This window comes from Halictus rubicundus, chromosome 12 (genome assembly GCF_050948215.1).
Source record: "Halictus rubicundus isolate RS-2024b chromosome 12, iyHalRubi1_principal, whole genome shotgun sequence".
NCBI lineage: Eukaryota > Metazoa > Arthropoda > Insecta > Hymenoptera > Halictidae > Halictus > Halictus rubicundus.
Window position 1 is genome coordinate 8,444,978 of NC_135160.1, and position 24,677 is coordinate 8,469,654.

At 46.7% G+C, this 24,677-nt stretch overlaps 1 protein-coding gene across 1 annotated transcript in view; it reads left to right on the forward strand.

Moving 5' to 3' along the window:
* LOC143359478 (uncharacterized) overlaps positions 1 to 23,140 on the forward strand; it is a 36,874-nt gene extending 13,734 nt beyond the window's left edge. Inside the window, exons 4-7 of the mRNA XM_076797417.1 lie at positions 11,988 to 12,284; positions 12,453 to 12,535; positions 12,679 to 14,651; positions 14,739 to 23,140. Coding sequence (XP_076653532.1) covers positions 11,988 to 12,284; positions 12,453 to 12,535; positions 12,679 to 14,651; positions 14,739 to 15,238 — 2,853 coding nt within the window. The 3' untranslated portion in view covers positions 15,239 to 23,140. The remainder of the gene's footprint in view (positions 1 to 11,987; positions 12,285 to 12,452; positions 12,536 to 12,678; positions 14,652 to 14,738) is intronic.
* Positions 23,141 to 24,677: the final 1,537 nt, after the last annotated feature.

Below are 24,677 nucleotides of genomic sequence, written 5' to 3' on the forward strand. Positions count from 1 at the left end.
TTAAAATCTCCCTGTTCCTCCAAATTGCAGTTATTTTGTCATAAATGTTGTACATAAAATCTGCAGTCTATTCAGAATAATATCAGATTGTTTTTTTGGTGAAATTTCTCAATTTTCTTAACCATTTTCTATTTTAAATTGTACCTGTAAATTTTTTACATGAATTCATAAAATCGAAGTAGAAAATGTTTTACATTAATAATTTTACCAAGTTGAAAATATTGATCTTCTTAAATTTTTTCAATCTCCCTTCTGTTTTAAGTTTCAGCGCTTAACTTTTGTCGTAAATGCTAGGGGTTGCTTTGTGCGTAATTACAATACCCTACAGATTCGATAACTTTCCAGAATGAATACAACGTTTGTTAAAAATCGCAACAATTCGGAACATTCAGATTTGTTTTTGCTTAAATTGTGATTTTTCGATTATCTCACCCTCCCAGCGATATTATACGCATTAAAAATGGGAAATAATGAATAAACCTTGCCAGTTCCGCTCAATTATAGCCAAGAGCCACGGAAGACGGAGGGTAAAATATTTTTCTTGCTGTCGAAACGAGCTCCATCCCCCTACCGACGTTGTTTAAAGCTGCACCCCTCGCCGCAGCCCGTTTCCATGAGCACGGCTAGGCCAAACGACGGGTCAGGGCTGCAATTTTTTTTTTTTAAGTAATCCCTTTCGGTGGAACGTCTTCCGAGCGCAAGGAGGTTTGGGGTTCGGGAAGAGAGGTCGTCTCCCCTTCGCAATTAAAACCCGAAGGGTGAACGTACCCTCTTCCGAGGTCCCCCGCATATTTCCACACTCGGCCACCAAGGGGTGGTTTTGTGCGACGTTGCCAGAGCATCTCTGCTGCACGTGACCCCGCGCTCGCATACCACCCCCACCCCATCTGGATCAGTGTACACCACCCTCTGACACGGCAGATTGCTGCACACATTTTCCTGCAGCATCAACCGGAGCAGCAGCCTATATACCGGCTAATCGATTCCTATCGTTGTTTATAATTAACCCCGCGCGTTCCAATTTCCGAGCTGGGCAAGAAAGGAAAAAACGAAGAAAGAAAATCGCGGACGTTAGTGCCGCATGGGGGCTGAACTCGGCGACGGAAAGTGTGTCGAGGTGTGTCGGACTCGCGAAGGGTAGTTTCACTATTAAACAATTCGAGAATCATTCCAAAGTCTGCACAATTTCAGTTCTTTGCTAATAGCTAGATTGTCGATCTTTATGCGAAATAGAAATTTCGACACTGGGACGAAGTTAAAACTTGTTTCTTTCTTAGGTCATTTTTATAAATTGATATTCCTAAACGCTTTCAATCTCTTTATTGGATCATATTTCATCTGTTCGTCTTTGTCGGAAATGCATAAAATCCACAGTCTGTTTGTAAAATAGTGAATGAAAACACCCTGCCGAATAATTATTAACTTTCTCATATAGAATTTTTAAAGGAAACTGCACGGGGTACAGGAGAAAAGTTATATTTTAAAAGTTGTAGAGTTTTCCATGATTTATTTTATCTTTCCCATTTTTTAGCAATTGTTTCAAAACAAGTGGTCGGGAGTGGACCTAGAAAGCTTGAACGACGAAGATCGAGTAACAAACAGGGATGTAACGGGTACGTCGAGCGCCGGGGGCCGAAGCTATTAAAAATAGACGAAAAATTTCGCTCCCGCAACATAGAACGCTTGTTCTAAAATGTACAGAGCGCCGACAGGGTGGATTCGCGTCCGATGTCCGATAAATCACGGCTGTGGCGAATTATCGAATGCCCCGGTTACGTAAAACAGCGTTCGATCGATCCTCGAGTCCGGCTCGATTGGCTCTCCTGCCAAATTGATAACCCTGCGCTGAAGACCCGCAAGGAGACCCGGTGTCCTGCAACTTCGGTTCAGAGTCCTCGACGGAAGTTGGTGACGCCTCGGGGAGACAATCCCCGCATAATTGCCAGCGATTCGCTAGGCGACTTTGACGGAAGTGGGGCAATCAGATGCCCTGAATAATTTTCCTGGGTGGCTCTTCGTGCTCGCTTTTCCTCGCGGACGTCGCCTAATTCGACGTCGCAGCGCCTCGCATAACAACCACGGACAGCAACGACCGTAATGGCCGGGGAGTGCTTTCTGAAAAATTGACTGACTCTGCCCGAGAATTCGCAATTTCCTAACTTCTCTCGCGAAACTTTCCCGAGCGAATAAGACGATCTTTCCGTGCCACGTTTGCTCGATTTTCCGCGGAGACGCTCCTCGAGGCTGCAACACGTTGCATCGATCGCATGCTCCCGTCGATGATGCACCGATCCCGGCAAATCTGTTTTGGCAATCGCCCGGAACACTTAAAAGTGCGCGAAATCGCATACCGCGATAACTTGTACGTCGTCCTCGCGGTAATGCCCGCACTAATACCATTACCACCGCGAAACACGTTCTTCGTGTTTATTCGCTGCACCGGCGCGCTCGTGCGCTCGTCTCTTTCTGGGAAAAAATTATAAGACATTTTCCATATTTGCAGATTCAACCCGTTCGCATCGTAAGGAAATATGAAAAGAAGGCCTTTATCGCCAAACTATTTTTTTCATATTTAAGTACAAAAATGAAATATTTCAGCATTATAAGAAAAAATAAATTGAGCGTATACAGGGTGGTTGGTAACTGGTGGTACAAGCGGAAAGGGGGTGATTCTACGCGAACAAAGAAGTCGAAAATATAGAATAAAATGTTTTCATCCGAAGCTTCGTTTTCGAGAACATTGAGTTGGAAAATGCAGCCAATGCGCGTGTTATTCGATAGGAATTGTCTGCTGCGTCTGATCATGACCTACCAATTCTACTTCCTGCGCATACCGAAGCATGCGAACCCGACGGATGTTTAAATTCGATTTTCTCGAAAACAAAACCTCAAACGAAAAATTTTTATTCTATATTTTCGACTTCTTTTTTCGCGTAGAATCACCCCTTTCCGCTTGTACCACCAGTTACCAACCACCCTGTATATAGGCGAATGGTGCAAGTGGGTTACTGCTTACAATTGAAATTGAGAAGTTGAATCGCTTCCCACGATGGCGGCTCGCTATTTCAAAAATCCTGAAACAAATAATCTGAGGCTGGTCATTTGAATGCCGACGGCGGGTCTAATGTCGATTATACCAAATGTACAGCTACGTATAGTGACTGCATGTACAACGTCCGTCCACGCTTTATTCTTCGAAAAGTTTTCCCGATCGCGTGCGCCTCCCCTTTCTTCGAGTTGGTTCGTTTCCGTGACGGTTCCTAGCAGTATCGTTTCCCGCGAATCGTTCGTCATTTCCCGCGGCCTTCCCCGTCGCTCGATGCGATATTGCACGTAACCGGGAACCACGGGAAATCACGGTGTTCTCTCCCGTGTCAGGTTTCCATCGCAAATCGATCGAACATGTGCTCGAATCTAATCAGTCAGGGGTGTGACACACACCTCGTTCTGCAACGCTCACCCCCCTATACTCGACGTCCACGAATTTCGCGCGTCCCACGTGTACGAGGATCGATCGTTACTTCATATAAATAACCGAAACGGTTTGTGCTCCTCTAAAAATAAACGTTGTATCGACAGGTTGCTAGAGACACGTGAAATTGCGGTTCGATTCTTTGCTCTGTTGTTTTCTTTTCGTTGTCGACGAGGTAGAGGGACTTGCGTGATTCCCTCGTTTCTCGGAGAAATGAAAAAGAACATTCTGAAAGATTGAAACCTTCGATTTTCTCCGCGACTGCGATAATTAGAGCTTCGTCGATAATTTCCTGAATGAACAGTCAAATAGTTATTCTACATTCACTTTAAAGCTTAGATATTGCTTGGGAAAGAAAGAAGTGACATTCATATTCGGTAGATTCTGTTTGGGACCATCACGAATCTGACTCTTTATTATACTGTTTACTCGATATATGTCCAAAACGCTGCTCTAGACATGTGGGTAGGGTCTATTTATGATCAACACTTTGCTGGCGAACAGATTTTAATCTAGATATATATATATACACTTGGTGTTCGCGACTGTACAATTTCGCGGTATGTCTATCGACGACGCTCGCGACTCTCTACAAATACGAAGTGTGTCTCGCGACGACTTCCGACCGACTCATTTGTACAACTTAATTCTAACGCCTTCGTTTGCCCTGGTAAAAATCCTAAACAACCCTGATTGGCTAACCCACGCTTTGGGTCCTTCCAATCAGAGCTGCTCTTTTTCTTCGTCTCACCCCCGTTCCTTCCGCCCTTGGCGTGTTTGTTTTCGGAACGGCGAGGTGATCGGAGAGGATGATGGGACTTTTCTCCGGGTCACCCATGCTTGACCCAAGTGTCGATAGACCGTTGGGTCCGCTTCAAGTGCCCTTCAGTTCGTCTCTTAATTTACGACGGTCTCAGTTTGCTATTGAGGACTTTGGGACAAAACTCTAATAAACATGCTTTGACTGGGTCTGGAAAATGTCCACTCAAAAATAGCTTCGTCGAACGAGAGTCGTAACGTTTCCGTGTGCACGAAAGAAAGACTCTTTTGTGTGCGTGCGACCGGACGCTACAGACACATAGGTTTAGGTAGCGTTAACAGGGGAGTCGCAAGAAAATTACCCGCCTTCCAACAATTTTTCCGTCGATCGAGCATAAATTTGCTCTCCTCTGGATCATTCTGATTCGAGGCAGCTCCTCGGCGAGTTAGGTAACAAACTTCGATCCGCTCTAACTCGGCACTAACCTGACAGCGCTTCGTCGCGGATTGCGCAATCTTCTCAGCCTCCTAAAACGTTGCCAAGTTCCGCCGATGCTCTGCGGTCACTCGAACCGCTATCTGGCTCCGGGAAGCAACGAGGCCGATCATCGTTGACGTTGATCCACCCTCGGTGCACCGACTTCGATCCAAACCCTCTCTCTCTCTCTCTCTCTCTCTCTCTCTCTCTCTCTCTCTGTCCCTCTCTGTTCTCTTGGAGGTTCGCTTCGAAAGCGGGCTCGCGGTTGTTCGTCGAGCAACGAGCAACACGTGGACCGCTTAAGGTAGACCGTTGATCCACTTCGTCTAGACGGCCGAACAGAAGGAGCTTGAACGTCATTGCGGCGAATCCCGTTAACGGGGAAACCGTATCAGGTGGAATTGTTTACCGCAGCCAGCACGTGACTGGATAAAACGAGACGGAGAGCCTATCCTTCTCTCTCTCTTGTTAGCGGGAAGCCTAGCGATTCCAGATTTTGTGGAAAGTGATCGATGATCCTGGATCTTTCTTAATGTGTCCGGAGACTGGACTGATTGCTGAAGATCGGGGTCCGCTGAGTGTGGTGCGAGTGAAACTGTCCTGTGTTTAAAATGGCCCAAGCCATTGGTCGATTCAGTTTAGGAATACAATTGTAAATATTTCTCTATATCAAGATACATTGCTGAATCATTTCCGAAGCAAAATTCATAGTCAATTGATACACTAATGCTAGAAGAATTTTTCTTTCGTAAGGTACAGGATGGTTGGAATTAGAGTAGCTTCCTCCGGTCAATTAAGACCAGCAATAAGGTTGTAATAATTGCGGAATTAGGTTGAAATATTCTTAGAGAATTGATACTATTAATAACGTTACAAGACCTGCTCTCTTTCGATATGCGTGGAATTTCATTTTGGAGGCACTTTAGACACTTTGCAGTGCCAACAGAATTTTCCTCGAAGATTTCCCCTCCTCCAAAAAACCGTTCTACTTTAGCATGATGAAACCAAAATTGCCGTCGCAATTTTCAACTCCTCTTTACGATGCAAATCGGTGAGGCAGCTCGAGCATCTCGCAAGCGTGCATCAAAGGGTGGCTTCTACCCTGACGAGAGTGGTCCAGCGTCGAGTTAAGAGCGTCCACTTCGAGGCAGTATGAATTAGAGCCACCCCGGGAGTGACTCTAACCGGGAATTCAATTAGAATCGTCGGATCTTCGGGTAAGCTGTTGAAAAACGCGGTTGCAGAGGGTACAGGCCGCTCACCCCGAGCGAATATCGACCGGACGTACATACCCGACACACGAACGGATAGAAAGAGAGTATATATAAAGAGAGAGAGAGAGAGAGAGAAGGAGAGAGAGAGAGAGAAGGAGAGAGAAAGAGAGGGTTCTCTCCCGAGTTTGCTGGCGTTTCCCACCCTCGTGTGTGGAAGGCTTTAGCAGCCCAGCCCGTTACACCTGACGAGAGAGAACCGGCTCTGTGAACTGCGGCCAAGACACGTGGAAACTCCACGGACGTATCGGCACATGCCTGAATGAGGACTTTATTTAAAAATAAACCCGGGGCTCCTTTGCCAGGCCGGTCTTCCCTGAGCCGCGCGACAATCACGCGCAATTAACGTCGATTGCTATTATCTGTCCTGGAAAACAGAAATAGAACGCCGCTAATAATAAAGAACCCGGTGTGTTTCGTAACTCGATGGACAGTGAGAGAGAGAGAGAGAGAGCCTCTTTTTCTTGGGCGAGGCACCGAGCCGCGGCTCTCGCTTCTTCGTTTCGCGGTGCATCTTTCTACTTGGAAGATCCCTTTCTCCCACGGGCAACTTTGTCACAACCGTATTCTATTTGAGGGCGCGTCGATAATGCTCTATGGAGACGGTGTGCTGGTCAGTCGCGCGTTCGTAATCGTAGGCACCCTTCTTCTTCTTCGTCTATTTCTTCCTCTTCTTCTTCCGCTTCTACTTCTTTTGCAAATTTTTCTGCTTTCGGTTGCGTGAAATCGTTCGAACGATTCGTTCTCCTGTCGATGCTAGATTTACGGAGCACAAGAAGTTCCTATTTTACTTTATTTTATAAAAGTAATGCACTAAAACTGACGATTTTATTTCATTTTACTTGATTTTATTGAAGTGACGATTTCATTTTATTTTACTTGATTTTATGGAAGTAACAAGGAATTGTTGATTCACTAAAAGTGACGATTTTATTTTAATTTCCTTGATTTTATAAAAGTGACGATTTTATTTTATTCTACTTGATTTTATAGAAGTAACAAGGAATTGTTGATTCACTAAAAGTGACGATTTTATTTTAATTTCCTTGATTTTATAGAAGTGACGATTTTATTTTATTCTACTTGATTTTATGGAAGTAACAAGGAATTGTTGGTTCACTAAAAGTGACGATTTTATTTTAATTTCCTTGATTTTATTGAAGTGACGATTTTATTTTATTTTCCTTGATTTTATGGAAGTAACGAGGATCTCTTAACTCGCTAAAAGTGACGACTTTATCTTATTTTACTTGATCTGATAAAAGTAACAAGGATCTTTTTAATAGCAATTTCACTGGTGAGCCAACAATTCTGGCTGGGCACGAGGTACAATAATTGCTTCTGGATAGTTAAACTTCGAAACTCCCGCTTGATATAGCACCGTGGAAAACCTTATTAATAATGTTCTGCTAAGTAAAGTGTTCCAGTAAAATGGACAATAAACCGTATTCATAGCTCGCTGCAGTCACTTCGGTCGCAATTGCAGGTCGGTAACAAAATGAAACTTTCAATCGAATTAATTACAACGTTCCTCGTCTGAATGCGCTGAAGAGAACGTTTTAATTGGGTTCGAAGCTGTATACACGTCACGGCTGGGAATTTAATTGAGCCACGCGCAGAATTCTGTCCAGGTTTCTTTCTCGGAAATCGGCGCACGAAATTATGGAACTGCAGATACAGGAACACGGAACCGTAATCTCCAGAGTGCACCTACCCATTTCTGCCACAAATGCATAAAAATCGCAGTCTACTTAACGCCGATTGACAAATGGAATAGATGAAACTTATCTCAGTCTAAGAAAAGAGTGACCAAAATGTCACCAAGTGACCACACCTTCACACACGCCTCTCACACGCATTAATAGCCCCGCGAGGGCGTCAACAAACGCCTTCCATAGTCAAAGGATTAAATAAAATCTGTCAAAGACTACCACAACCCTCTCAATACCTAATCTCAACTCACCATCGTTAAGAAGAAAAATAAATATAACGTAAGATGGGGCAAAAATAAGTGACGGTAATTTCGCCAAAATCCTCGGACTATTTCCAGTCATCAATCCATCTCTGTCTCTGTCTCTTTTATCCGATCTTTATCGGTCTCATCGCCTCCAAGTGTCGACGTCCCTAGATGTATTCCTGGACGTGTTCCTGGAGGCGTTCATGCGTGCGAACGCTTTACACCGTGTAATGCGCACCAGAGAAAAATAAAGAAGAATGCGTTAACGAGGGAGGACGTTACGGGCGTGCACATGCAACAATCAGGCGGCGGCGGCGGCGGCTGGCAAAATTCCTGCCAGGCTGGAAAACGTATCGGGAGCATCGATCCTCCCGGGTCATTGCGGGGCCTCGCCGTTAATGCACCCACACGTGCAAAAAAACCGCCACCGTGACACCCCCAAGCCCCGTGACAACCCCATCCCTTTCCGCGCAGCTCAGGAAAAGGCTCGCCTGTGATCGAACACCGTGCGTTTTAATTATCACAAAAGCATTCGTTGTAATTGGACGACGTTTCGGGGAGTTTCGAGCAGAGATCGCTCGACGGATCAAAGTCGCCGCTTTCGGAGCACAACCGGTTCGGTACCGGTCCCGAACCCCGTCAACCCTGCCAACGGGTCGGTCCTGGTTCCTTTTTGACGCTAGTTAGGGTACTCGACGGAATCCTGGGTTCCACGGATCAGTCCTGAACACGGATTATTAACCTTACGAGGTCCAAACTGTTCTTAACTTTTTTTATATTCATTATAATTATTGTTAGACTGCGGATCTTCACGTAAAATAAAATTTCTTTTCGATTATAAGGGACATAAGCTAAATGACAATGTATTTCTTTCTTTAATAATTTTAAAAAGTCGGAAATGTCTGTAATGTCTGTATAGTTTTGTAATGCATGCAGTCAGTCGTGCCATCAATGCAGAAAATCTGCAGTCTTATAATTATTATAGTTCAATTATAGCCTGGTGTGCCAAGTTATAGGAGCATCAACCCGTTGATTGCTATGTTACTGTGTCTGGGCGATGAAATTATTCGTCCAGTTTCGAATATGAACCTCTTGCTATACAATGGCTAGTTAGTCTGATGATGAAGATTTTAGCCAAAGTCTACTTAATATGAATGTCATGCTTCTGTTTTCGGACGTAATAAAATTGCTTTCGTTTGTACGCAATATTTCAGCGTTAAAGTAAATGCAGGCATTAATATTATCGCTGTATATCAATTTGTCTCGAGTTACGTCTCTCTAAGCGTTCATAATTGAAAAGTCGCTCGACTAAAAGGTCGAAAGAAGTACAGTAATGGACGCCTGAGTGCCGGGTTGCCAGCGTAAGGGTTAAGTGCGTCATCCATTGGCGTCGACGTCGTTTGGAAACAGTGTCGACTAAGTAACAGCTTTGCAATGTTAATGCTTCAGCCACGGGAAGTCTATTAATAACAACAGGCCGTTCTTAACCACTGTATTGTGTCAATAATTTCCTGGCAGATGATAACCTTAAGCGGAGACCATCATCTCGACGCAAGCACGTGCTACTAATTTTCAAAATTATTAATAGTAACACACGGGTATTTCCAATCTCTTTAAATCCTTCAACTGTTTTCATTTTTACCTACTCACTGCTGTCATAAGTAGACTGCTTTATGCATTTATGACAAAATTATTCTCAATTCCTTAGAATGATTTAAAAAAGAAACGGCCTCCATTCGGCTCCAAACTCTTGCAATTGACACAGAAAATTTTCATTTTGCATAAAATCCCGCTTAGCTTATTAGAAGACTAATGATCCGTATGCAAAATGATAGGAGCAAACTAAAAATGTCTTCCTTCTTTTAACGATTTTAGTATACTGAAGATAATCCTATCGATGTTCTTTAATTTTTTAAATCCTTTCTCTGTTTTAAATTTAAACATTTTTATCAAAAACGCATAAACTCCGTCTAGAGATTGGACTGGCTTCTAGAAATAAGAAAGCTCCAACTCAATTTACCCCGAATTCCCCAAAGAACAATTAAACAGCTAGCGTAAGGTAATCGAAGGTAAATCCCGGCCGTTCATTAGCAAGATCGCCGTGCAAGACACAGGTGTTCGAAACTAAATTCGTTACTGGCGAAACTCGATTCGCAGGTTCGACCCCGTGGCATCGTTGTGCACGCGCACCTGCGAGTAATCGAATAGGGCGTGCACCGTGCACGTGCGAATTGTCCGTGCACACCGGGATAAGTAGGTGAAATGCAACGGGGGCTGGATGCAGCGGCCGGGGTGCTTTTGTCTTCGCGTTAAAGCTGCCGTGGCGGCGGCTGCACGTGTATCTGCGCGGAACAAGCCGATGCACTTCGCCGCTGCGTTTCTTGGGTTAGGGGCGTGTCCTAATTCGCTAATGACTCGGAGGACTCGGTTTCTGGAGCAAGGAGACCGGCGAGAGACAGGTGTCGGACAACACCTTTCGCTCGTGGACCCTTTTGTATCGCTTCGAGCACAGTTCTCCCACTGTGACCTTCCGATTGCAATCTTGTCCCGATTCCAACCAGGTCACTCCGCAATTACCGGGATAAATGGCATCGAGCGGGTAAACGATCAATTGAAATTAAGCACAACGTGGGAACTGCTCAACCACAAAATTTTGTTTCCAAATAAATGCATAAAATTTGAGTCACACGTATTCTGCAAACACAGAATTTTACAATTACCTACAATGAGAAGTAGAAAATGCTTAGAAAATTTACAATGAGAACTAGAACATTTGTATCTCTCTTGTCTCGTTGTTGCAACAAACGTGTACATTTCTAACACGGTTAAATTAAGCCGCAGTTATACCAAACGCAGTCTTCAACCCTCTTTGAGCCGTCTCGATCGGACGATTCTCAAAGCTCTCAAAGAAACAGGACAGAAGAAGCGTTCGGTCTATAATTATCCCCAACAGAGTGTCACATTTGATCGGAAATCCACTATAACCGCAGCCTAACTGATCGACTGGACTTCTCGAGGACACGCGCTATTGTTCAGGCTCGGTATGACGCGAGCACCCACGCGATACAGCACGAGTGTCGAGCGGAGATAGAAATTTCCCGGTTTTCACGGCGAGAGAATTCGACCGCGACGGTGAAAGGACGTCGGAGAAAAAGAGAGTGAAGGAGAGAAACAGATAGGTAGAGAGAGAAAGAAAGAGAGAGAAAGAGAGAGTGGGTTTCCAATGAAAGGAAGACCCGTCGCAATCGATGCATCGACCGCGGCCGACAATGCCGATTCCAATTTCGCAAGCGTGGCACGTAACGCGACACCGCGCGTGAATCATCCCTCGCTGTTAGCGCTGTTAGACAAGAAGAAGCACTTCGATTCACCTGAACGCGTCCGTCCCACCCCGAGAATACTACACGCGACTCCCTACCTCGTGCTAGGAATGCATCAGATGTCTGCTCGCCATCCCTTGCACCGAGGAATTCAATTTTATATTCGACGGGGGTGGGTCTTTGACGATCGAGATGTAATAACTTGACTGGCTCAGATTGTTGAGAGATTTCCGCGTTCTTCGGATCAAGAATTATTTATTGCTAAATGGGTCGTTGAGGATTCATGTTCTGGGAATTTTAGGGGCGCAGAGTTGCTCGTTCCATTGACTTTTACGGTGTATGTCGTTTTGCTAAAGGGGACCCTTGTAGATCATATGGTCGGTATATTCGTAGGATTTACTACTTAGACCGGATATTAACCCTTTGCACTCTAATTGCGACTTTGAAAAAAATAAAAACAATTTTACTCTTACACTTGTAACTATTTAACACTTGTTACTATTTAAGAAATTTGCTAAAAACTTCAGTGTGTTGTGACTGAATACACAGAGTTTCGTTTTTATCTTGTTCATAAAATTGTCCTGGTTTCGATGAATTTTCCGATATCGATGAAATTCTGGATTCGTCAAAATAGCTTCGAGCGCAAAGGATCGAAATAGAGAAACTAGACACTTAATACTATTCTATAGTACTTCGATTGTGTTCTAATGGTGTACGAACCTGTTAACAGGACGTCGCGTTCATGAATCCTGCCAACGTTGTGTTCGTCTATATGCTGGTGAGAGAGCTGGTCGACGGCGACGAGGCTTCCGAAAGAGAGCTTCAGGCGACCGTGCTGACGTGCCTGTACCTGAGCTACAGCTACATGGGCAACGAGATTAGCTACCCGTTGAAGCCGTTCCTCGTCGAGGACAGCAAAGACAAGTTCTGGGACAGGTGCCTGCTGATCGTGAACCGACTGAGCGCCGAAATGCTGCGGATCAACAGCGAGCCTGGATTCTTCACCGAAATCTTCACCGAGCTGAAGGTACCGTCACCCCTAACCAGCTGGCCCTAACTCTTTTGCTCGTCTGTGCCCCACTCACACTCGCGAAGTATGGCAGTGTGGACACTTCTGTGAGATGCTAACGATCATTTTGTCCACTGTACTTTCATTCTTGCCTAACAATCACTAATATTATTACTGTGGGATCAGGACTTTTCGTGTAATAACAACTGGAGATTAGGAATCGCGAGTCCTGCTGCGGCCGGTTCCCCTTTTTTTCCTGAAATCCTACAGTACTATACAAAAGATGTGAAATTCAGAAAATTTCTATGGTGCCCCCCGTGCCCTGAGCAAGTGCTTCCTTAACTTGTTGATTAATCCAGCAGTGACAATGATATTTTCTCGTGTGCTAATTAATGAAACGCTTTGTGTCCAGGCCTGCGGCACCGGGAGTCGAACTAGTCTGCCTGGCAGCGGCCTCGAGCGGAGCCTCGTCGTCTCCGGAGTCGCGGTACCCACCAAGGCGGCTTGACGGAGCTACACACACCTGCTGGTGCGCATCGTCAGGCACGGCTGCGACGTCGCGACACTCTGACGACGGCCGTCACGACGAGGAGGATCTGCCCTCGCAGCTTGACCCCACCGCATCGACCTCAACCTCGACGTTGCACCGACAGCAGTCTCAGCCGCAGCCGCAGCAGTCGCAGCCGCCCCAGCCGCAACAACATCATCACCATCATCACCACCATCACCATCACCGATCGAGCCGGGACGAAGGGGAGCCGGTCGGACGGTGTCCGTCCTGCGGGAATAAACGTCGCATAGAGATCTCGTACACGATCGAGGATCTGGACGCGATCGAGCCGGCGCCGCTCGAGTCGCAGAGGACGCCGACCCTGAGGACATGCAGCTGCGACGTCGCCGAGGCGCCTCGGCCAGCCGAGAGGGAACGCGGCGATCTGAGAAAGTACCGGAGCACCGACTCCAGATGGGTGGACAGCAGCTTCCTGTCGCCGGAAGACACGGTCTGGGACCTGAAGAAGAACACCACGGAGGACACCGAGTTCCGCTGGGAGCTGCACACGTCGAACACCGACCTCGACCTGGCCAAGAAGACGAAATGCAGCTACCACAGCCTCACGCCCGAGGAGAAGAAGCCGCACGACATCCAGCGGGGCGATCTACGGAAACATCACAGCGCGGAGACGGACAAGTGGTCGGTGAAGGTCGACTACCTGCAGCCGCCGATGCACGACCTGCGAAAGCACAGCAGCGACGACACTCGCATGGCCAGGGAGGCGAGGTTCCTGCAGGTGCCGGAGGTGCTTCCGAACCCGAAGCCCAGGTGCACCTGTCCGAAATCGAAGACCCTGTCTCCGTCGCCACCAGCTCCCGCGCCGGTACGAACTAGAACACCGTCGCCGACCCCGGCGCCGGCTTTGACTCCGCCTCCGCCACCGCCTGTGATAGAGCCAAGGGAGCCAAGGGAGCTAAGAGAGCCCAGAGAGCCGAGGGAACCAAGGGAGCCAAGGGAACCAAGGGAACCAAGGGAGCCAAGGGAGCCAAGGGAGCCGAAGCTGCTGAAAGAGCCAGAAAAGCCTCTTCCTCCTCCTCCAGCGACGCTTCTGGAGCCGGAAAGAAAGAAACTCTACTACTCCACGTCGCTGAACGTCGAACGACCCGAAGAGCCAGCCGCAGCCGCGTCCATTCCAGAGAGACCGGAGCTGAAGAAGCACGCCAGCGAGGACCCCAGACCGGCGCGCAGAGACCGGCCGAAGCTGGAGCGATCGCAGGCGAGAGTGGACAGTCAGGCATCGAGAAAATGGGGCGCGAAGGAGAAGGTGGTGAGTCCCGAGGAAGGCAAGAAACCTCGGCCAAAATGGGCGTTGAAGCCGCACTTCTCGCTGCCAGTCGAGGAGAAGAAGCCGCGCTGGAGGAGCCAGGACTCGACCGAGGGCTTCAAGTCCAAGAGCCTGAAGGAACGGCCGAAGTACAGCATCCGCAGGAGCATGTCCCCGGAGCCGGACCCGCGGCAGATCACCAAGCTGGAGAACAGGATAGTCCGTCGGCTGATCTCCCCGGAGGTAATGATCACCAGCGCGAAGTGGGCGCCGTACGAGAACGACTCTCCGCTGCCGACGATCGGCGTGAAGAAGCGGGAACCGACGAAGCACATCAGCGAGATCAAGTGGACCCCGTACGAGGGTTCACCGCCGCCGGCGGAGGACGAGGGGGCAGGAGGCGGTAGCTTCGCGGTGCAGGAGCCGGAGGAGAGCAAGTCCTGGTCGCCGTTCCACAACGTGACGCCGACGCACCATCCGCCGCCGGAGGCGACGCCCTGCCGCAGCGACGACGAAGATTTCCGCTGGCGTATCCTGAACCAGGTGTCCGCGTTCCCAATATATCAAGGTGGGTGGAAGGATGAGTCGCCGGAGAGAACGCCGCCCCGGGTACAGTCGCCGGTCGAACTGTCCACACCCATATGGTCGCCTCTAGTTCCAGCTTCACCGGTGAAGAGGCAGCGGTCCCAACAGCAGTACTCGCCGCAACTACAGCCGCAGCCTCCGCCGCCGCCGCAGCAGCAGCAGAGGAAGAGCTTGTCGAAGATCCGTGGACTCTCGAAGAAGAAGCCGTTCAGGGCCCGATCGGAGAGCAGTCATCATCCGCCGCAGCTACCGCCGCCTTCGATCGCCGTCGAGGAGACCAGAGATCGTCGGGAGCCGCCGACGGTGATCATCCGGGCGGCCAGCGATGATCCGAAGAGGCAGAGGCCGCAGTTGACCAGATCGAAGGCGTTGCTCGAGGTGCCGGTCGCGAGCGGCATCGGCAAGAGGTCGCTGAGCGAGGAGGTGCCCCAAAGGGCACGGGAGCGTCCTCGCGCGCCCCACAGGGCCAGGAGCGAGGAGGCTCCTCGATACGATGACCCGTGGTACGCCAAAGATCAGGGTCTGGCCCGCCAGGCCACTGAACTGAGGGAGTACGTGACGACGGTTTAAAGATCGTTTTCTTGGGGGCTGAAACATTGACGGTACTCGATAATCGAGAGAAAGAGAGATAGAGAGAGGGAGAGAGTGAGAGAGAGAGAGAGAGAGAAAGAGAGCGGCGGAAGTTATTTTGTACAATTCGTTTCCCCACCTACCGGCGCGTCGCGTCGTGACGAGCGGGGAAGGAGGGGGCGGGGGAAAAGAGGGGGCGTAGTTAGCTCGCTTAGATGATTTTGTACCGTGTTTTCCGAGATTTTAGGGAACCGACGTCGACGCGCGAACAACAACCAGCACGAATAAACGCGTTCCGCGGCCGGGCGATCGCGAGAACCGTAATAATGTATATTTTTGCGTCTGTATCGCTTTGTCTAAATTGCACACAAGACACACGCGTGCGCGAAGCGAGGATCGAGGTCGCAGAGAGAAAGAGGGGACACACCACCATACACCGCCACCCGCGTGGATCCATCGAAGATCGAACCGAGGCAGCTTCTTCGTTGGCCTGGCCAAGACCAAGAAGATCGAACGATGGACGAAATCCATGTTGGATGGAATCTGAGCGAGCAGGATCGATCGAGGATCCCGAAACGGCAGCGGCTGGGAGGAACGAGGGAGAATTTGTGGCAGGATCAAGGATCTACTCTGGACATTCGGGTTCGAGCGAACCGGCGAACCTTTAGGCGACAGCCGGTACTTATCGTTCGGCAAGTGAACTTCCTTCGGCGACGCTACCGGGCACCGATTAGTATAGCTCGTCGGCCCGTCGACGAGCAACTGACGGGCAGTTCTCGTGGCGCCGTTCCAATCGATCGCGATTGCCGATTACGTACAGAACATGTAATACTCGACTTAAAGGTACACCGACTTAACGATAATAATTACGAGCTTAGTTGTTAAGCGTAGCTGATATAAGAACACCGTGTGCGTGCGGAGCTAGCTGAGGAGCAGCTGCGCGACCTGCGCTCCGGTCGCCGGAAACGAAACGGAACGAGGAGCCGCAGATCGGGCAGCGATCGCCCGGTCGTTTGTTTAGACGACGACGAGGAAGGGAAGAGAAAGGAACGGCGTGAAAGACATTCGGCAAATGGATCATGCGATCGACGTCCCGCGGTCCAAGGACTGGTGAGAAACCAAAGTTCGTTCGGTGTGAGGTGGACACCTTCGCTACGATTCCTTTCTGTTTCGTCGGGGCTCTGCCACGGGAACGATCCACGTGACACAACGGAGACACCGGTCTGATCAAGCGACTCGATACCCAGGCGATCATCCGAAAATACCAAGAGCCCTCGGTCCGTTTTTCGAAAGAGGACGTTGGTCGGTGTCTATGTTACACGCACTGGTTGCAAACGCGTAACTCGGTCTGTTTTTCGAAAGAAGACACCTACCACTTCGCTTGTGTGTTGCCGCTCGTCGAAGCAAAAGGGGTGTGCCGGAGAACTGTTGCGATTACGAACGTATTTCAGGTGTCTCCTTTCGAGAAAACAGCGGTGCTGAAACGTGCACCGAGAGAGAACACGAAGAAACTCGAGTTTCGAAACGACAGTGGATATTCTAGGTGTCAAAAACGATTCCGAGAGAGTACACTCGAACACTTGTTAAACGTGAAATCACAAATGTGCCGATACTTGGTCCGTTCGAGGCACACTCATAGAGGACCGAGACCTCCGACATCTTCTTTCGAAAAGACGGATCGCAAAATGGTAGAAGAGCGAGGAGGGACTCGAGTTTCGAAACGATAGTGAACACTGTGGGTACGAAAAATGATTAACTCGTTAAAAATGAAATACTCGAGTATCCTGATACCAATTCGAGACACACTCGCAGAGGTTCGAGACTTCCGGTATACCTTGATCCTGGGTATCGATTAGGCTTGGGTGCGAGGATCGGTCCCGCGGGTCCCGTGCATACGCATAAATTAAGTTGATTCGTGATTGAAAGGGGACTGCTATAGCGCTGCTTTTTTAAGAAAAACAGCGATCACTAGCGGACCCCGTGTGCCGGCGCGTGCAATATTAATTAGGGATATTACATTGTAGCTGATCGAATAGCCAGTTAAGAATGGGGTACTAAGGTTTAAGCGACAGGTCACGCGAGTATCCAGGTGAATCGTTACACGAGAGAGAGAGAGAGAGCGAGAGAGAGAGAAAGAGAGAAAGAGAGCGTGCTCGCTTGCCGACTCGCGGGCAACTTTTCAGTAGCGACTTTTCAATTGACTGTCTCTATCTGTCTGTCTGTGTCTAGTTTCAGTTTTCCGGCCCGCTCGCTACAGCTCCGATAAGTTTCCAAGCGTTTACGACGATTTTGTACTGTTCGTCGGATTTTCGAGTACTGTTATACTTACGCGTACATAATCTACATACACACACGTGCATACATACGTGCTCCCGCTAGGTCTGAGCAGCCGGGGATCTTCGCGTACGGATACACAGAATCCGAGTTCTGTGCTTCGCCGAGTATGAAGATTGCTCTCGATCACCAGCATCTCAGATCTCGAAAGAACACAGTCGATCGTTTCTAGATTTTTGATATTATTCCCGTTACTTCCGCTTCTACTCACGGAGTGGAAGCCGCCGCAACCGCATTTCTCCGTTTCGATTGTTTACCACCTCGTAATTCATCCCACACGCACACACGCAAACAGGACACACGAGCACACGTAACACAACACACACATCGATCTTTCTGCCCCAGGAAACCACGCGCGCGTCGCTTCGGCGAGGAACGGGAAAGTAACATTTAGGCGCGAGAAGCGGAAGCGGAAGTCGTTCGCGAACAAGACACGTTCGAGCATCGTCGCCGCAGATTTTGTACATATTTTTAATAAGAAACGCTACGGTAGGGTGTGATCGGAAATATTGCGAGGCGGACGTCGACCCGCCCCCCTCCGTGATTCGTGTTTGTTGAGATACGGGGAACATGATCTTCGCTGAGGACAAGATGAAACTTTTTCTCTGGAGATACTTCGGAGATTTCTTTCTGAAAGAGGTTTCTTTCTTTCTCTTGAAAGAGGTTTTAGCTCTTGTCCTCGCGGGTTCTCGATGCTCCGCGCTGAAATCGACCCCTCGCATTCTACCGGACGATTCAACGTCGCGGTCATTCGAAACGAGATCGTGACGATCATGAGAAACGCGAGAGAATCCTGCGACGAACGCGCCAACCGCTAGCCGGGGCTTGGAAACTGTTATAATATCGATTGTGGTAGTTACAATGGTTGCGAGGGGGCTTTGCGATGATTCACTGTTAAGGAGAACTGAAGTTTTCAACTGTTGTCCGTTTTGGTGCTGTGTTGGTTCCAGAAGTGATTCTTCTGTTAATTATTCAGCAAAACGGTATCACTGGATTTTAGGAATTTACACGGTGTAACCGAGTGCTACAATCGGGGTACAATGTAATGGGAATTTTAACAAAGGTTATTATCGATTCTTCCTCTTACTTGCAGTCAGTGATGTTCTCCACGATGTGGATGAATTATTAGTTACTTTTAATTATTAGGGAATCGACTCTACACGATTTTTAACGAAGCTTTGAGCTAAATACAGCTGTATATACTTCACAGTTAATGAATAGTAGTCGCGATTTTTTGTTTAAAAGTTTTCTCTAATTCAATATTGCAGTTCGTTTAAAAATGTGTATTATATCGGGTATCATTTATAGTGTCTCTAACATTAAACCTGTCACAGTTAATTGACAGGTTCTTCATTTCTTGTTGATATTGTAAAGACGCTTCCAAAGGAAACGCTTGAATAGATTTCATTATTGAAGCGCATATTTTAGTACTCAATTCTCATTTTTATAAAAGGTAACACATTTTTAATGCTCAGTACATTCGGTGTTGCATACCGAAAATAAACGAAACTCGATTCTAGGACCAACAATGACGCAGCATGTATGGAAGCCAAAAGAGAAATCCTAACCGGAATAGATAACAATTGCAAAATTTTCATTTCTCGTACCAATTATGCAAGACGAAAGCTCCTTCGAAATCGTTTGAATCAGAACCTTTCTATAACAGATCGAAACAGTTAGGGACCGATTCAAGCCCCGATCAGAGAGTCCTCCGGCTCAGTGTAGAACCGGAAGTTCCGCCATATTGAGCCGCAGAACTCTCCGGGGGCCAGGCGAGAACGCTTTGTCAGCCGGATTTTATTCGGTCTCGTTAACAAAAGGGAAAAATTACAAAAAGGGGTGGGGGGAGGGAGTGACGGAAGAAAGGAGAACTCACAGAGATAGAAATTATTTTCTAACGAAGAAACGTGAAAGAGTGAGAGCGAGAAAGGAACCGCGAGAACGGGAAAGCGTGCTAGAGAGTGAGAGAAAGAATGAGTGCAAACGATAGTAGTAGCGAATCGAAAACGAAACGTGGTGAAACGTCGACGAAGAGCTTGCGCAAGAATCGCGGGTGCAAGAGAGAGAGAGAGAGAGAGAGAGAGAGAGAGAGAGAGAGAGAGAGAGAGGGAAAGAGAGAGAGAGAGAGAGAAACTTTTATGTTCTATGAAGTGCGTGTGTTTCGAACGAGAACCAAACTGACCGAGAAGGAGACAAACGGAAAGAAGAAAAAGTGTGGACGTAGAAATTTGAAGGAGGAGAGATTGCGAAGTCCAAAAAAGAATTTACCGAGCGCGCCTGATTTCATCGTTGCGTAGCGTACGCGACATTCTCTCTTAGGTATTCGTAAGCATCGTTAGGATGGGGGGAGGAGGGCGGCAGCCTGCTGGTATTAGTTGCTCCATTAGTTGCAATTTCCGAACGAGATATGATGTATTCGATTAGTTGGCGATTTCTGTCATCGCGAGGCCCGCGACTTTCTTTCGAGCTGCGGCGGGGCGGCTTGCGTTTGATCTCGAGAAAGATGAACGGAGACGAACGCGCGTCACTTTCTTCTTCGTTCGACACTTAGGGTTAATTCTAGCGTAAATCGTTCTGTAGCGAGTATATCGTGCGCTTCGAAGCCACCGATTTTACTTCTCCTACCCCTCCCCCCACCCCCGAAGGCTCCTTTTTCTAGCGACTCTGTTCAACCTTCGTTCTAGTCACACACACACACACAGAGACACAACTGCATAATCATGCACACGAGATACAAATACACGTGGCAATGCATGTATAATCTCCAATCCCCACCCCCCACCCACCGACAATCCAGACAATGGATCGTTCTAGACGTAGGAGCTCTATTCTTTCCATCGAATTCGTTTCTATTCTAGCGTTAGAAGGTTAATCACGCGATATAGCTCGCGAAATACTTACCGAGACAAAGGCTGTTGTTGCATTTATCGTTTATAGTTCGAACGTCAGCGCTGCACAGGACACTCGTGTGATCCTCCATCGATCGACGTTTCTCGAGATCAGACGCGTGTGTACGCGTTGGCGCGTCGATCGCCGCGAAACGTTCGCATAAAAGCCTTCTCCGGTTTCGATCGGAAGGTTGTACGATTTATTTTGTTGTTGCGCGCACGTGCGAAATCGACACGAGACAGTCGCCAGTGAAATTTCTGAAATTTTGGATCCTCGAAGAAATTTTGCTCACAGAAGGCTATGGATCAAGCTAGGTCAAACAAGATCACACAAGATGAGACAATGCTTCAAGAAAATAATTTATTTATAACGACTTACTGTTTTTATATGCTATTACACATTTTTTAAATGTCCAGAATGTATGGTTTTGTCCTAAGACGGTAGAATCTTGTTTGAGGCTAATAAAACATTTAAGATACAACGCATTCTTCCTTAAATTAGACAGAGGAATTTGAGAAAGAATTTGGAATCTTGTGCAGTATTCTACTATTCTACGATTTTATGAATTCACATAAAAAATGGAACCGTAAAATAGAGCACAGTAAACAGATTTAACGAATATCAATTATTCCGACTTCGTTCGAACAATTGAAGAAATGTTGACGGAAAAGTTTCGTTTCGCACAAAGATCCACAGTTCAGTAACGACAAATTTATTCGCGGGGAACGACTTGGACGAGATTAGGATGCGTTTGGCGACTGTTCCGGTATTTTCGCGGACGCGACGATCGACGCGTTAAGAAACGGACGCGTTTTCCATCGAAGCGGTGCACCGTTGCGCTCGTTTCCGGTCCCGGTGGTCTGCATTCACTCTTGCAAGCCGTTCTGCATCTTTGAAAAGGCCATTATTCGCCGGGGACCGTTCTCGATGGTGAATCGATCGGTCTCTCCGGCGGTGCTTTTCTTCGCAGAACGAGTCGACGAAAAGCTCCGGGCAGAATGGTACCTCGTTGATCTCGTTCCGAGCGGAATCGCTCTGTATGCGCGTTGAATAATCTGTGAAACGCCGGCGAGCATGGTGAATACAGCGAACGAGAAGCACACAGTTCGCTTCCGGGGCTGATTCGAGCGAAGAACGAAAGCCGGTGTTTACGTTCATAAAGGCGAAAGAGATGTACCATAATAGCGCGCCGCATAGCGATTCGTTTCTTCTCGAGCGTACACGAGGACGTTGAATACGTAAAACATCCGTAAACTATATATTAGGTTCTTTCCTTCGTAGTGCGTACAGTAATCATTGATTCCGGCGCCTCGTTCGCGCGCACTGTATAAAAATCACTTATACATAGACGATGGTAAACATGTTTCATCGATTACGTGACCGGCTCTCGGGACCGAGACAAAAGTGATTCGTCGGGAAACACGTTGCTTCTTGTTTATGGGGTCAGACTCGGGCACGTTGGAAACGCTGTAAAAATGAAAAATGAAAAAAATACATTGTATCTGTGCTGCCATTAGCGTTTAACGAAAACGTGAGTGAACGAGGGGAGAGTGAGAGAGTGAGAAAAAGAGAGAGAGTGTGTGTGTGTGTGTGTGTGTGCGAGAGTTTGTGTATGTGCGAGAGAGAGTGAGAGAGCGAGAAAAAGAGTCAACACAGTGGACAGACGAAGCCAAAGTATATAATTAACGAAAAAACACCCGGGTTACACACTGATCATGTACACGAACGCAATGGAACATGGACAGAGGAAGATGAATATATAAATATATACATTATACATATATACATACACGTATTGTATACACGTTCATACAACCATGCAGAAAAACATATACACACGCATACACACACGCACACACACACACATACCAGACGATTGTAATTAATAAGTACTTTAATCCCGAGAAAAAAATTCGTTTCGCGGTACAGGAGAATGATTTTAGGAGCCTTCGTGTTGAATAATTAGCAATCTCATTCCATGTATCATATAATCGAGAGATCGAGTGACCGTGATCAGTACGTATATAACGATAAAATCATTAAATGAACAAAAAAAAAAATGAAGATAAGAGAGGAGAGATGAAAAATTAAGATGCGAAGCGACGACGTGAACCAGCTCACGATGGTTCGTAGTGTGTACTGTATTCGAATGTGATCGATTTGTTATTTATGTCCCTGATTATTGTTATGTTGTACTTTTTATTATTGCTATTGAATTATTATTATTATTATTATGAGTATTACTATTATTATTATTATTATGATTATTATTATTATTATTGTCTTTTTTATTACTATTGCGAGGACTATATACTGTAACCGCGAATATTATTAGAATTATTACCGCGATCATTGCTATTGCATACTATTTATTACGACCATTATTATCAATATTTATTATCATTGTAATCATTATCGCGCGAGAAAGACGAACCGCCGATTTTTCTTTTCTAGTCGAATTTCTCTAGTCCCAATTAGACTACTGTCGATACTCAGTCTCCCCCGTCCCCGATGTATTTGATTTTCGTCGAACAAATCCCAAAAGGACGATGCCACGCGTTGCAGGACACATAAATCTTGCGTAATAGAAGGAAGCATTTCCCTGTGCTACAAAATGCAGTATACAACCCGTAAATATGAGGTCAATGTTGATTTGTTTAAATAAATGTAAGTTTGAAAATCCACGAAAATGGCTTAGTCATTTATACACAACCCAGAGAAACTGAATTTTATTGATTTCATGAGATATTGCTGATATTGAACACCGATTTGAGTATGTTTTATATTATTTAAATACGTGCAAATGATTCTTGCCGCTTTAGCATTAGGTAGCATGCGAATACCGGCACGAATCATCTGTTGCGTAAAATTTCAAGATAGCGCCAATCCTCGTAGCGGCGAAACGCTCAAACTTGTAGTGAAAAGTTACCAACAGTGGAAACTTCTCAGAAAACAATTGTCGCGCCAACTCTGATAAAACGCTCAACTTCGAAGACATATGTTACCAACGGAAGGTAATTTAGAATTGATTTATAAAAATCACCACAGAATTAAGATTTAAAACTGAGTGTTTCGGTTAATAATTGAAAGGATGAGAAAAGAATTGTAGGATGTGACACAGAAATGGTAAGATTGGTCTACTTTTATTCCTCGTCCGTGATTGTCTCTCGTCGGTGTTCGTGTTCTTATAATTTCAAGTTTCGAGGTTTCACCGCTAGATGTCGAGTGTATCCAGTGTCCGTTCACTTAAAAAGTTCTAATTAGCCACAATTATAGCAATTTGTGGTATAGGTTCGATGCGCAGCTTCAGTAAGATAATTCTCAGGAGAAAAACATTAATTTTGACGGACTGGTTCCTCAGATGTTCGGATTTTCGTGTTCTTAGTTTTCACCTTCATCCCTTCTTGTTTCATTTGTCATTTCAAATCAAGTTTCAATTGTATGTCCGTGCGAATTTCCGAATGGTAGAGGGCTCAAATTAAAGCTGGAAGAACTCACTTTACAATAGAGTCATTTTGGTATCGATTCTATTAGGATTATATTGTTCACATTCATTTTAGGCTCGATTTAAGTTCGTCACCTTACCTGCAAGATGGCCGCCGCACTTCAAGATTACTTCCCAAACAATTTTACGCAAAACGGAACAACAGCAAATCTTTATTAGCTTCCTGAAGGTGTCCAGCAGTTACGAAAAACATTAATTCTTACCGTTCGGCCGAATTTTCGGTAAATTTCGCCGGTCAACGATAGAACAGCATAATTTCGCAAATCCCGTGACTGATACGGGGGTGTCGGTTTTCCATAGAGAGCCGAGTGGTTCCATTTATAAAGATATAACGGGAAGCACTTCGAGGCGAGAAAATCCGCTTAGCACGTGGCGCAGATTCTCCAGCAACATCGTTCGAACCTTCCTTAAGTGGTTATGGCGGTTTGGCTTTGTATCCAGCGGCTTTCCGGATTCCGCTAAAGCACCGGAAATAAAGCTTCATCGGTGCGTGCTCCCTCTTCCATTCGCGCGAATAGAAAATCTAAAGCAATTCCCTACAAAGAATTCTCATTTCCGTATGAATCGTAATTACACGCTTTCGCGATCATCGAACTCGAGGAAAAAGAGATCGGCAAGTATCAAACTATTTCTACGGGGCAACCAGATGACAAAGGGGCGCGTTTCACTCGCTGGAACCGTTTCGAGCGGAGAACCACGCGGGAACGGCAA